Source organism: Lucilia sericata, unplaced genomic scaffold (assembly GCF_015586225.1).
Source record: "Lucilia sericata isolate MDLA Ls3-8-SP2 unplaced genomic scaffold, ASM1558622v1 Contig000074F_arrow, whole genome shotgun sequence".
Lineage (NCBI taxonomy): Eukaryota > Metazoa > Arthropoda > Insecta > Diptera > Calliphoridae > Lucilia > Lucilia sericata.
In genome coordinates this window covers 774,595-786,218 of record NW_023994108.1, presented here as the reverse complement: position 1 = coordinate 786,218, position 11,624 = coordinate 774,595, and the positions used below count along the sequence as shown (strand labels likewise).

The window sequence follows — 11,624 nt, the reverse complement described above, 5'->3', positions numbered from 1 at the left end:
ATATATTTATTCATGAATCTTCTTAGAAAAAAATGAATTAGTGTGGCCTCCAGTAAGTTAGTGGTTTATGTTATAGTCAGACCTGACGTCGTGCATTCGATTCCCACCTGAGGCATTGGTTAGGAAGTGCACAACGGGACCGATGCAGGCCTACAAGTATTCCTTCGGATTTTATATAACATCCTCATTTCAAACTAACTAACTTAATAACATTCACGAATCAGAAATGTTGAAATACATAGAAACTTAATATTTTCATAGAACAAGGATAAACCTAAGATTGACGTATTTATTAAAATTCTTATTACTTTGCCATAACAAGGTCAGAAATGTTTATAAATTCATATGCATGAGATCAAATTATCTCATCCTACCAAATTTGGACCAAAATTTAAACCTACCAACCAAACTACCAAAAGTCATTTCAGAGATTTGAAACTACCAATTTTGGTCCAATTGGACCAAAGTGGCAACGCTGGTTGTAATTTTAGTAAACAAACTCTCCGTAAACAAAACATTCAAATATTGTAGTAATTTACAAAAAATATGTCTATATATTTGATTTGTTTGACTACGAATGGAGGATTACCAATTTTAACTCGCAAAAAAGGTAATTGTGAGAATGTAAGTAAATATACATATTTTTATTTTTTTCTTATGTCAATAGTAATTTTTTCTTAAATGTTAGTTACCATTTTCAACGATTGCTTCTTTGAATGGATTGCATATGTTCTTCAAATCTTTAGGGGTTGCATTGTACACTACTTATGCTAATAACTGGACTTATGTGTGGCACGATTTTTTCAATGCGATTACAGTTATCATTTGTTCCTGTGGCATCAGTAGATATACGGCTGAATTGTTGCCAGAACTTATTTTTGGTGCATTTTCATTATTTATCAGCAGAGACGAGATGTCCCATCCATCCCTATTAGAAAGACTGAAGAAGGAGTCCAAAAATTATCTACGTCTTATTGACGGTATACTAGATACGTGTATAAGTCAGCTTTTAGGATTTTCTAATTGCTTGCTCTCCACCGAAAATGCTCAAATGTTACAATTCCTGAATGAAGAGTTTAGTACACAATGCGGCTCTTTGTTTTGTTCTCTCGTTGTTGGACATAAAATAGCTGTGGCAACCGAGGGCTGGTGGGATTTAGATATTATCGATAGACAGCTGTTGATTTTATTTCTACAAACTTCGAGTTCTCTACAAAATGATGTCGTAGTTTATTTGCCGAAAAAGAGTCCTAATGTAAGTATAAAAATTCATCAATCCAATCTAGAAATCTGCATTCATATGCATACATATATACATAATACATACATATGGGGAATTTCGTGTCAAGTGATCGATGTCTTCCGATTTGGATGAATCAAGTTTAGAACTATTGGATAGTAGGCCAGACACACATTTTTAGCGCATCGGTCCAGAACTGCTGTTACTGTTTTTAAAGGTCCTAATTATCATAATTTCTTAGCAACAAAATGGAAAATTTCATCGCTGCTTAGAAACAAAGACCATCACGCTGGAAACTAGTTCTAAAAAACTTTCGCGAGTCAGACAAGTCATTCCAAAATGAAAAAACTTGTGTTATACATATACAGCTGTGGTCAGCTAATTGGAAACGCTCTCTTTATATTACAGCTTGACATGATTTGTATAATATTATGAAAATATTATGTTAGATTTTCAGTTCGAAACTCATGTATTTTATAAATTGATGTTGTTATAATAAAATGAAATGCATTTTGTTGTGGAACATTTCTTAATTCCTTTTCAATTTTGAATTTGGTGAAAATCGCCCAAAGATACATCAAAGAAATTGCGACAACTAATTGGAAACGACCATTTTTTATTAAAATTTTTTTAAGTTAAATCTAATTTTGATAAAAAATTTAATTGTACTTTGGTAAATATTATTATTAATTTAATTTATAAGAAATTTTACATCATTATTTTTAGGACTAATAATGAAAATAGAACAAAGAAATATTCCTTCCCTGGGTAGATCCATTTTTGAACTTCATAAAGCTTGTAAATCGTAAAAAGATATAGGAGAACAGCCCTTTTGTTCAAAAACATATATTTTTGATCGTTTATAGCATTTTAAGAAATATGACACTGATACTAACGCTCTACGTCAAAAATTTTCCAGAAAAACATCAGCCCACCCCCAAACCGGATGATAATACGAATCTCTAAAGCTGGTCCAAAGGAATCATCCACGGGCATCCAGCGGTAAATTTGAGAAAAATTAGATATAACGTTATCTTAGCCAACTATTTCACGATGTTTGGTGGAATCGGGGCATATTGGAAGAGAATCGCGAAGGAAACCTTTAGCAGCTAAAGTTTAAAGAATTTGCCATATCTCATTCGAAAATCTGCCACACCTTTTACCATTTATTGTACCTTGTATATTGAGGTATAATACGATTAATCTCAGTTTCAAAGCTCCGAAGTAAATAATTCCACTGATTAACCGTCTAATTTTGATAAGATCAGGTCAATTCAACACGATATTTCATATACAAGAGATATTGCAAATTCTTTGAATTTTAGTTGGAAAAGGTTTCTTCCGCCCTTTCTCAAGATGCCCCGATTCCGTCAAAAATCGCGAAATAGTTGGCTTAGATAACGTTATATCTAATTTTTCTCAAATTTACCGCTGGATGCCCGTGGATGATTCCTTTGGGCCAGCTTTAGAGATTTGTCTTATTATCCGGTTTGGGATGGGCTGATATTTTTTCGGAAAATTTTTCACGTGGAGCGTTAGTATCAGTGTCATATTTCTTAAAATGCTATAAACGATTAAAAATATATTTTTTTGAACAATAGGGCTCTTCTCCTATATCCTTTTAAGATTTACAAGCTTTATGATGTTCAAAAATAGATCTACCCAAGGAAAGAGAATTTCTTTGGCCTATTTTCATTCTTAGCCTAAAAATAATGATGTAAAATTTCTTATAAATTAGAAACAATATATACCCAAATGCAATTACATTTTTTATCAAAATTAGATTTAACTTAAAAAAAATTTTAATAAAATATGGCCGTTTCCAATTAGTTGTCGCAATTTCTTTGATTTAGCTTTGGGCGATTTTCACCAAATTTAAAATTGAAAAGTAAATAAGAAATGTTCCACAACAAAATGCATTCCATTTTATTATAACAACATCAATTTATAAAATACATGTGTTTCGAACAAAAAATCTAACGTAATATTTTCATAATTTTATACAAATCACGTCAAGCAGTAATATAACGAGAGCGTTTCCAATTAGCTGACCACAGCTGTATGTCATCTTAATTGTAGACAATGGGTTAATGTTGTTTGTTCTAATATACCTAATAATGCATATGCTCCTTCTTAGACATTAAAGATTTTTATTATTTTGTCGATCTTTATTTCGCACTGAAAAATTATTGATTTGAACCAATGTGCATACACAGAAAAAATTAATACATAACTTGAATGAATTTTGTAATAAATTGAATGAATCGAACATGACTTTTTTTTCCCAAACCATTTTCATTCAGAATATTAAAAATTCATAAAATGTATGAATTTGTACATTAAAGATTTTTTTTTGTTTTTTTTGTTCATTTTTTTTTATTTTCATAAAAAATTGGAATAAATATCCGCGTTACCTATTAATATCTTCCATTTTTTAGAAAATAATCACATAGCTAATTTTTATGATAAATAAATAAAATGTTGGAAAACAAAATATGAAATAAAAAAACATCAGCATATAGCTAAACATCCATTCTTCAGAAAATGCTGCATGTTACGCGCATATTTCATTGTTTTCAATCTAAAAATTATAAAGAAATAAAAAATTTTCCAAAGAAAATTTCAAACATTTTTTAACAAATAGAAAAATATAAAGAAAATTTTTAATATTTTAAGTCAAGGCTTCTAGATTATTGCCCCTATTATGGTTTACAACTCAACTCTTCTTTAGTTGAAATTTTGCTCTTTGGTATTATCGATAACAACTTAAAATTTAAAGTTTAAATTTATTACAACTTTTTTGAAAAAAATTACAACTTATCAAAAGCAGTTGTAACAAATTACAACTCAATTGTTTAGAATAAATTTTTAAAATAAAACAAAGTAAAGTTTTTTTTTAAACATTTTTTTTAAATTTCATTAATCACTGATTTCAAGCGAATTTACAATAAAAAGATGTTCAATACATTTGTCATTTACGAAAAACAGAAATTCATAAACTTTTCACTTAATTTTATGACAAAAAAGCACTTTTTATGTTGGCAACATCAACACAATTACAACTGAAATTGGTTGTAATTCATAATACCAAATATAAGTTGAGTTGTTCTAAAGTTGAGTTGTTTCAATTTCAACTCAACTGAGTTGAGTTGTAAACCATAATAGGGGCATATGTTTAAAAATATAAAAATGAAAAAATTCATACATTTTAGGAACTTATTCTTAAATATTATTAACTTTAGTCAATGAAAGCAGTTCATAATATTTATGCTGGAACTTTTTTCTGTGTAGTACTAACTTTGGTGCAAATTTAATCCAAATCGGAAGACTTCAATTTTAAAAGTTGGGTCACTTGACACGAAATTCTTCATATACATAGGGGGAATTTTCCCCAAACAATTTTCAGCTCTATCGGTCAAGAACTGCTAGACTTGGAGGGGGTCAAATTTGGACATTTTGGTTAAACAGGGTTTTATTCAAATGAGTGTAACTTTTCACTTATTGGCCCTAGAAAAAATTGTCCAAACGAGTTCAGATAGCCATTTCCACGTTCCAAAAAAATGATTTTTTTTTATTTTTTTCCAAAATGGGCCCTTTGCTCAAAAGAAAGCTTATACAATTTCCCATACCCCCATTTTTCTCTACCCCGCTCACCACCATTCATCGACAAACATAAAAACGTCTGGGCAAACATGAAAAAACAAGGTGTAATTTCTTTTAGATGTTTGAAAAAAATTTATTTCTATCTAAAACAAATTTGAACAACAATTTAAAAATATTAATATTCTTCAACTGTTCTATAAAAAATAAATTTTACGAACATTTTCTATAAAAACTATATATAACTTTTTATATTTTAATTTCATTATTTTAATTTTCCAAAAAAATTTCTATTTTAATGTAAAAAAATCCATAAATTTTCCATTTTAATAAAAAATGTTTCACAAATTATTTTACTTTTTTGATAAATTTTCTATTTTATAGAAATTTTATTATAAATTTTCTTGTTTAACAGAAATGTTTATATATATGTACATATTTACCATTTTTAATAGAAAATTGTTTATAAATTTTCTACTTTTAATTTTTTTTATAAATTTTCTTTTTTAATTGAAAATGTTTTATCATTTTTTTAATAGACAAATTTTTATTTTTTTTTTTATTTTAATAGAATAATAAATAATATCGGTACAGAACTGCCGGGCTTAGAGCGGGTCAAATTTGGACATTTTGATCATTCAGGGTTTTATTCAAATGAGTATAATTTTTCACCTATTGGTCCTAGCAAAAATTGTACCAAGGATTTCAGATAGCTATTTTTCCGTTGTTTCCAAAAAAAATTTAATTAAATTTTTTTTTTTTTTTTCAAAATTAGCCCTTTTTGTGCTCAAAAGAAAGCTTATACAATGTCCTTTAAGGGGGATGGGATGCGAGTGGGATATCTATAAAAAAAATATTTTTTAACTCTAGAATAAGATTTTTTGTAATATTTGGAACTAAATTTTCCCCTATTTTTCAAAATGGACGTTTTTTGTTGTTTTTTTTTTTATCAAGGAAAGCTTAGACCAAAGACTATAATACATAGATGTTGCGTTGCCAGATGAAATTTTAATTTTTTTTAATTTTTTTCAAAATGAGCCCTTTTTTTGCTCAAAAGAAAGTTTATACAATTCCTTTAAGGGTTTTATAGTCCCATAATGGGATGCGAGTGGGATATCTATCAAGAAGTAAGAACACAAAAGTTTAATTTTTAAACCGTCGATATTTTTACAAATTTTGGTTTTAAACAAATATATATATATATATATATATATATATATATATATATATAAATAATAGTTAAAAGCATTTCGTCACCTGAAATGCAAAAAGGCGTAACAACCAAAAAATGTAAAATATAAAATGTCCACTGCTTCAAAATACATGTTGTTCAGCTCCACCACAATTTCCCAAGATTTTATGAAAATAAAACAAAATATTTGCAAATTTAATGAGACGTAGATCTCTCTGTATTTATTTATTATTATTATTTTACCTCGTAGAAGCAATAACGCCAAGAGCACGTAGTTTTCTTGTTTAACAGAAGTGTTTTTTAATTTACAAAACGTAGATTGGTGGCAAACAATATTTAGGTACCGTTAACGGTTTACTCGTTAGAATTTTCCAACAAAGTTGTAAATAAGGCGGAGCTTAATAAGATTCTAACGTTGCAAAAAATAGTATTTGCATATGTTATCAAAACAAGTGTAAACCATAAATCGAACTTGAACATTGCCGGCCACCTTGCAACACTAAAGAGTGTTGCAATTAACATTGAGATCTATATCTATAAATTTATTGTTTTTTTTGTTAATATTTTTTTTTTTTTTTTTTCATAAAACAAGTGATCAAAGGTATCACACCAGACTGGGCTGGTAAAATAATGGTTCCCATAGAACAAAGCCTATGGGATGTAGTTTTCCGCAGACTACATACTGCTCTCAAAGGGAGAATGGTTTTAAAGCAGACCATGAACTGGGTTCGTAGAAAAAGGGTTCCCATAGGACAAAGCCTATGGGATGTAGTTTTCCGCAGACTACATACTGCTCTCAAATGGAGAATGGTTTTAAGCAGACCATGAACTGGGCCCCTTAAAGAGGGGCATGGTCATAAATGACCCAACCACAAAGTGGTGTATTTAAATTTAGTATGTATATTAAAGTAGACGTAAATATATTCTTGTGAGCATTTTAAGTGATATTCAAACAAACGTTAAGAAGCGTTGGACCACGTAGTGTATTGTAAATTTGCGATATGTGATTCAAAGTCCCTAGGATTGGCTGGTCCTGTCAGAATCCAGCCAAATACAGTTTTTTGTGCCAATAATGACCCTAATATATTTTGCTGTACTTCCGGTAAAATTATACGATGATATAAATCCGCACCAATAAGAATATCTACAGGCCTACTATCTAAAAGATTAGAATCCGCCAAACGAAGATTTGGCAATAACTTTTTAATATCGATATTTACGGAAGTTGAAGGCAAATTTCCTGAAATTTTTGGTAAAACAAATGCGTTTGTACTAAGGTTTACTGAAGAGTCTAAATCGGAACCAATTTCCACAGGACAATATTTAGAAACTCCAATAACTACATTATTGATGCCAGAAACTTGAGCGTGTGCAGAATGCGTGGGAAGTTTTAACCTTTTCCGTAATCGTTCAGAAATGTAAGAGCATTCCGAACCCGAATCAATTAAAGCGCGGACCTGATGCTTATTGTTATTATGAATTATATTTACCGTAGCTGTGCCTAATAGAACAGACTGGTTTTGACTAGTATGAAATACTTGTGAATTGGACGTTACATTATTGGACGTATGTGATTGTTGGTAGTGGGAGTTAGTAGGTCGTAGAACCGCACCAGAGTTCTGTTCCGTAGAAACAGTAGGTCTTTCAACCACAGAATTTTCTAAATGTTGTAAATGAAGCATCGAGTGATGTCGATTATTGCATATATAACAATTATTATTTATTTTGCAACTTCTGGCAGTATGTGTCCTCGAAAGACAATTAGGGCAGAAGTTATGCTCATTCACTGTTGAAATTCTATCAGATATTGAAAGACTTTTAAAACGACGACAATTTCGCAAGTAGTGGGACTGATTAGGACATAAAATACAAGAAATTTTAACGGAAGAATTGTGAGATTGCAATGAAGATTCCATATTAGTGGAGTTTGTACCTTTAATTTCTTGAAGACATTGCAAAGTCAGAATTCTTTCCTTCAGAAAATTATCTAAATCTTTCCATGAAGATAAACTTAATTTGTCCTTAATGCCCTGTTCCCATAAAATAATTGTTGAACTAGGTAGACGTTGAATACACATAAACACGATAATTGGGTCCCAATTATCTGTGGGCACATTATAAATAGAAAGTGCCGTAAGAAAACTATCGATTCCGCTCTGTAAGGTTTTGAGTGCTGTGATCGACTCCTTGTCAAAGGCAGGAAGACTAAATAAAAGCTTTAGTTGGTTATGCACCAACATACGAGGATTCTCATATGCATTCCTTTAATCGCGCCAGGCTAACTCAAAACTATTATTATTTAATGGATATCTTGAAACGATTGTTTTAGCTTCACCCTCGGTTTTCCGTATTAAATGGCAAAGACGTTCTATATTGCTAAGCCGCGAGCTATTAATGTAAATTGCGGTAAATAAATCCCTAAAAGCGGGCCATGAAACATAATCCCCTACGAAAGAGTCGATATCGCATGGAGGGAGCGTCAGATTATGCTCTGAATTATCGGAATTCAAATTCGCTGTTGGAGGTTCATTAGTTTTTGAAGCGGATTCCAATGTTCTTATTTTCTTAGAAATAGATCCTCCACATTCAATATATTCATAAGATGTGGCTTGATATTTTTCCGCTACCACTTTAAATTCACTAGACTCTAGAGTCTAGTCTTTCTAACTCCCGTTTCCGAATCTCCAACTTAAAAACGTCATGCAATTCATCATCTAAATTATCAAACCTCACGCGGTATGCAACGAGAGCATCCGATGCTCTAATAAACGCATTTAGTGACGTGACCGACATTTTTAATATTAAAAATTGTAATAAAAATAGATGAATTAATAACTCGATATTAAACTACGAATTGACTACAAAATTTATATCAACAAACTTGATAATAGTCAAACTGACCGACCGTAGGGTACCCAATATAAGGGAAGAACAAGAATACACCGTAATGTATTTTGTTGGTAGAATTTACAGATGTAAATCTGTAAACAAACAAACGCACAAAAGAAAATGTAATGAAACACTAATTTATAATAAAATAAGATCAACAATATCGCTTTAAATTATTGTCCGTAAGATCAAAAGAATTTAAATATTTTTTGATATAAATTAAAGTTAAAATTAGTGCAAAATATCCACAAATACAACAAGTTAAACCAATTGAAAAATCACAAAAAATATGTGTGTGTGATCGCGAAACAACTATAGAATTTTTTATCACTTGCTCACAATTGAAATATATTTACGTACCTTATTTCGTAGAAATTTCGCAAAAATTAATAAAAAATATATCTTCGGTGGACTGTATGTTTTCCAAGGGATGATGGAGTGAAGATGCCAAAAATCCGTATATGATACACAAAAATCCGGTTCGCTAGGACCAAATGTTCAGCTCCACCACAATTTCCCAAGATTTTATGAAAATAAAACAAAATATTTGCAAATTTAATGAGACGTAGATCTCTCTGTATTTATTTATTATTATTATTTTACCTCGTAGAAGCAATAACGCCAAGAGCACGTAGTGCTTATGTTGACGATCAGAAAAGAAGTGTTTTTTAATTTACAAAACGTAGATTGGTGGCAAACAATATTTAGGTACCGTTAACGGTTTACTCGTTAGAATTTTCCAACAAAGTTGTAAATAAAGCGGAGCTTAATAAGATTCTAACGTTGCAAAAAATAGTATTTGCATATGTTATCAAAACAAGTGTAAACCATAAATCGAACTTGAACACATGTTGTTGAAAATTTTTAGAATCCTATTGTCAAAAATACCGGCTTTATTGAAATGAAATTCAAAAGGGCGTAACAACAAATAAGAAAGCCCTAAAAAGCAACATAATAGACAATGTCTGGCGGTACAGTTATATTCAAACGTGTTTATCGATGTTGGCATACAATAATTGTAAGAAAATATCGTTTTTATAACAAAAATAGCTTTCATTTTATTTAGTTTTTTGTCTCTCCTGTAAGATTTTTTAAAGTGTTGTTACGCCCTTTTGCATTTCAGAGGACGTTTTGCATTTTACGTTATATTGAAATAATTCACTTCCCAAACATTTTTATTTTAAAACAAACACAAAATTATTGGCTACAAAAAAATTAAACAAAAGACAACTGTTCAAATTTGTATAGTATAATTATTACTAGTACAAAATAGAACTTTAGTAAAATTTATTTAATATATATTATTCAAAATTTTCTTTTTATAGAGAAATTTTCAAAAATTTCTTTTATAGTAACATACAAAATATTCGTCCTAACCTACCCACCTTAAAGTATACCAATCGGCTTAGAATCGTTTTCTCTGAATCAATCGTTTTTAGAAATCGTTTTCTGAGCCTCATTTGACCCTAGCTCACATACAAAGTTCCCTTCAGAAAACTACTCGAATGTCCAAAATTAAATTATAAAACACAAATATCGCGATGAAATTCAGATTCATCACAATAAAATATAAATATAAATATAAATAAAAGAGAAGGAAAGCGAAAGAAAATGAGAAAGGAAAAGAGAAAATAAGAGAAAGTAGAAAAGAAAGGGAAAGAAAAGAAAAGAGAGAAAGAGAAAGAGAAAGAGGAAAAGAAAGGGAGAAAGGAGTAAAGAGAAAGAGAAAGATAAAGAGAAAGAGAAGAGAAGAAATAGAAAGAGGAAAGAGAAGAGAAAGAGAAGATAAAGAGAAAGAGAACTAAAGAAAAGAAAAGGAAAAGAAAAGAAAGAGAAAGAGAAAGAGAAAGAGAAAGAGAAAAGAAAGAGAAAGAGAAAGAGAAAGAGAAAGAGAAGAGGAAAGAGAAAAAGAAAGAGAAAGAGAAGAGAAAGAGAAAGAGAAAGAAAAGAGAAGAGAAAGAGAAAGAGAAAGAGAAAGAGAAAGAAAAAGAAAGAAAAGAAAGAGAAGAGAAAGAGAAAGAGAAAGAGAAAGAGAAAGAAAAGAAAGAAAGAGAAAGAAAAGAGAAAGAGAAAGAGAAAGAGAAAGAGAAATAGAAAGAGAAAGAGAAAGAAAAGAGAAAGAGAAAGATAAAAAAAGAAAAATAAAAGAAAAGAAAAGAAAAGAAAGAGAAAGAGAAAGAAAGAGAAAGAGAAAGAGAAAGAAAAGAAAAATAAAAAAAAAAAAAAGAAAAGAAAGAGAAATATAAATATAAAGATAAATAAATAGAAATAAAAGAAATAAAATATAATAGAAATATAAATAAATATAAATATAAATATAAAGATAAATATTTAAATATAAATATCAATAGAAATATAAAAGATAAATATAAATAGCAATATAAATATAAATATGAAATATAAATATAAAGTATATAAAGGATAAATATAAATATAATATAAATATATATAAATATATAAATATATATTGATCGGGCTTGTCCATATTTTGCCCTATGCCCAGCCCTGCCCATATAAAGGCCTCTATCAGAAAATTAGTTTTCATCCATAAATTGCTTAATGTATCGGAACAATGAATTATTATGAAAAATAAATCACATTTAATATTCATAACTGGTGTAGGGTATCATATGGTCGGTCACGCTCGACTATACTTTCTTACTTGTTCAAATTGTTTTTATGGAAAAAGTGAAAAGTTACACT

At 29.6% G+C, this 11,624-nt stretch overlaps 1 protein-coding gene across 2 annotated transcripts in view; it reads left to right on the top strand.

The window, feature by feature from the left end:
* The first annotated feature begins 458 nt into the window (after nucleotides 1-458).
* The window catches only part of LOC119616477 (protein fuzzy homolog), a 194,305-nt gene continuing 183,139 nt past the window's right edge, over nucleotides 459-11,624 (top strand). The window contains exons 1-2 of one of the 2 annotated variants that reach the window (XM_037972838.1): nucleotides 459-624; nucleotides 689-1,255. In XM_037972838.1, the coding sequence (XP_037828766.1) occupies nucleotides 547-624; nucleotides 689-1,255 (645 nt within the window). In that variant the 5' untranslated portion in view covers nucleotides 459-546. The remainder of the gene's footprint in view (nucleotides 625-688; nucleotides 1,256-11,624) is intronic. The other variant, XM_037972839.1, reaches the window with a different exon arrangement.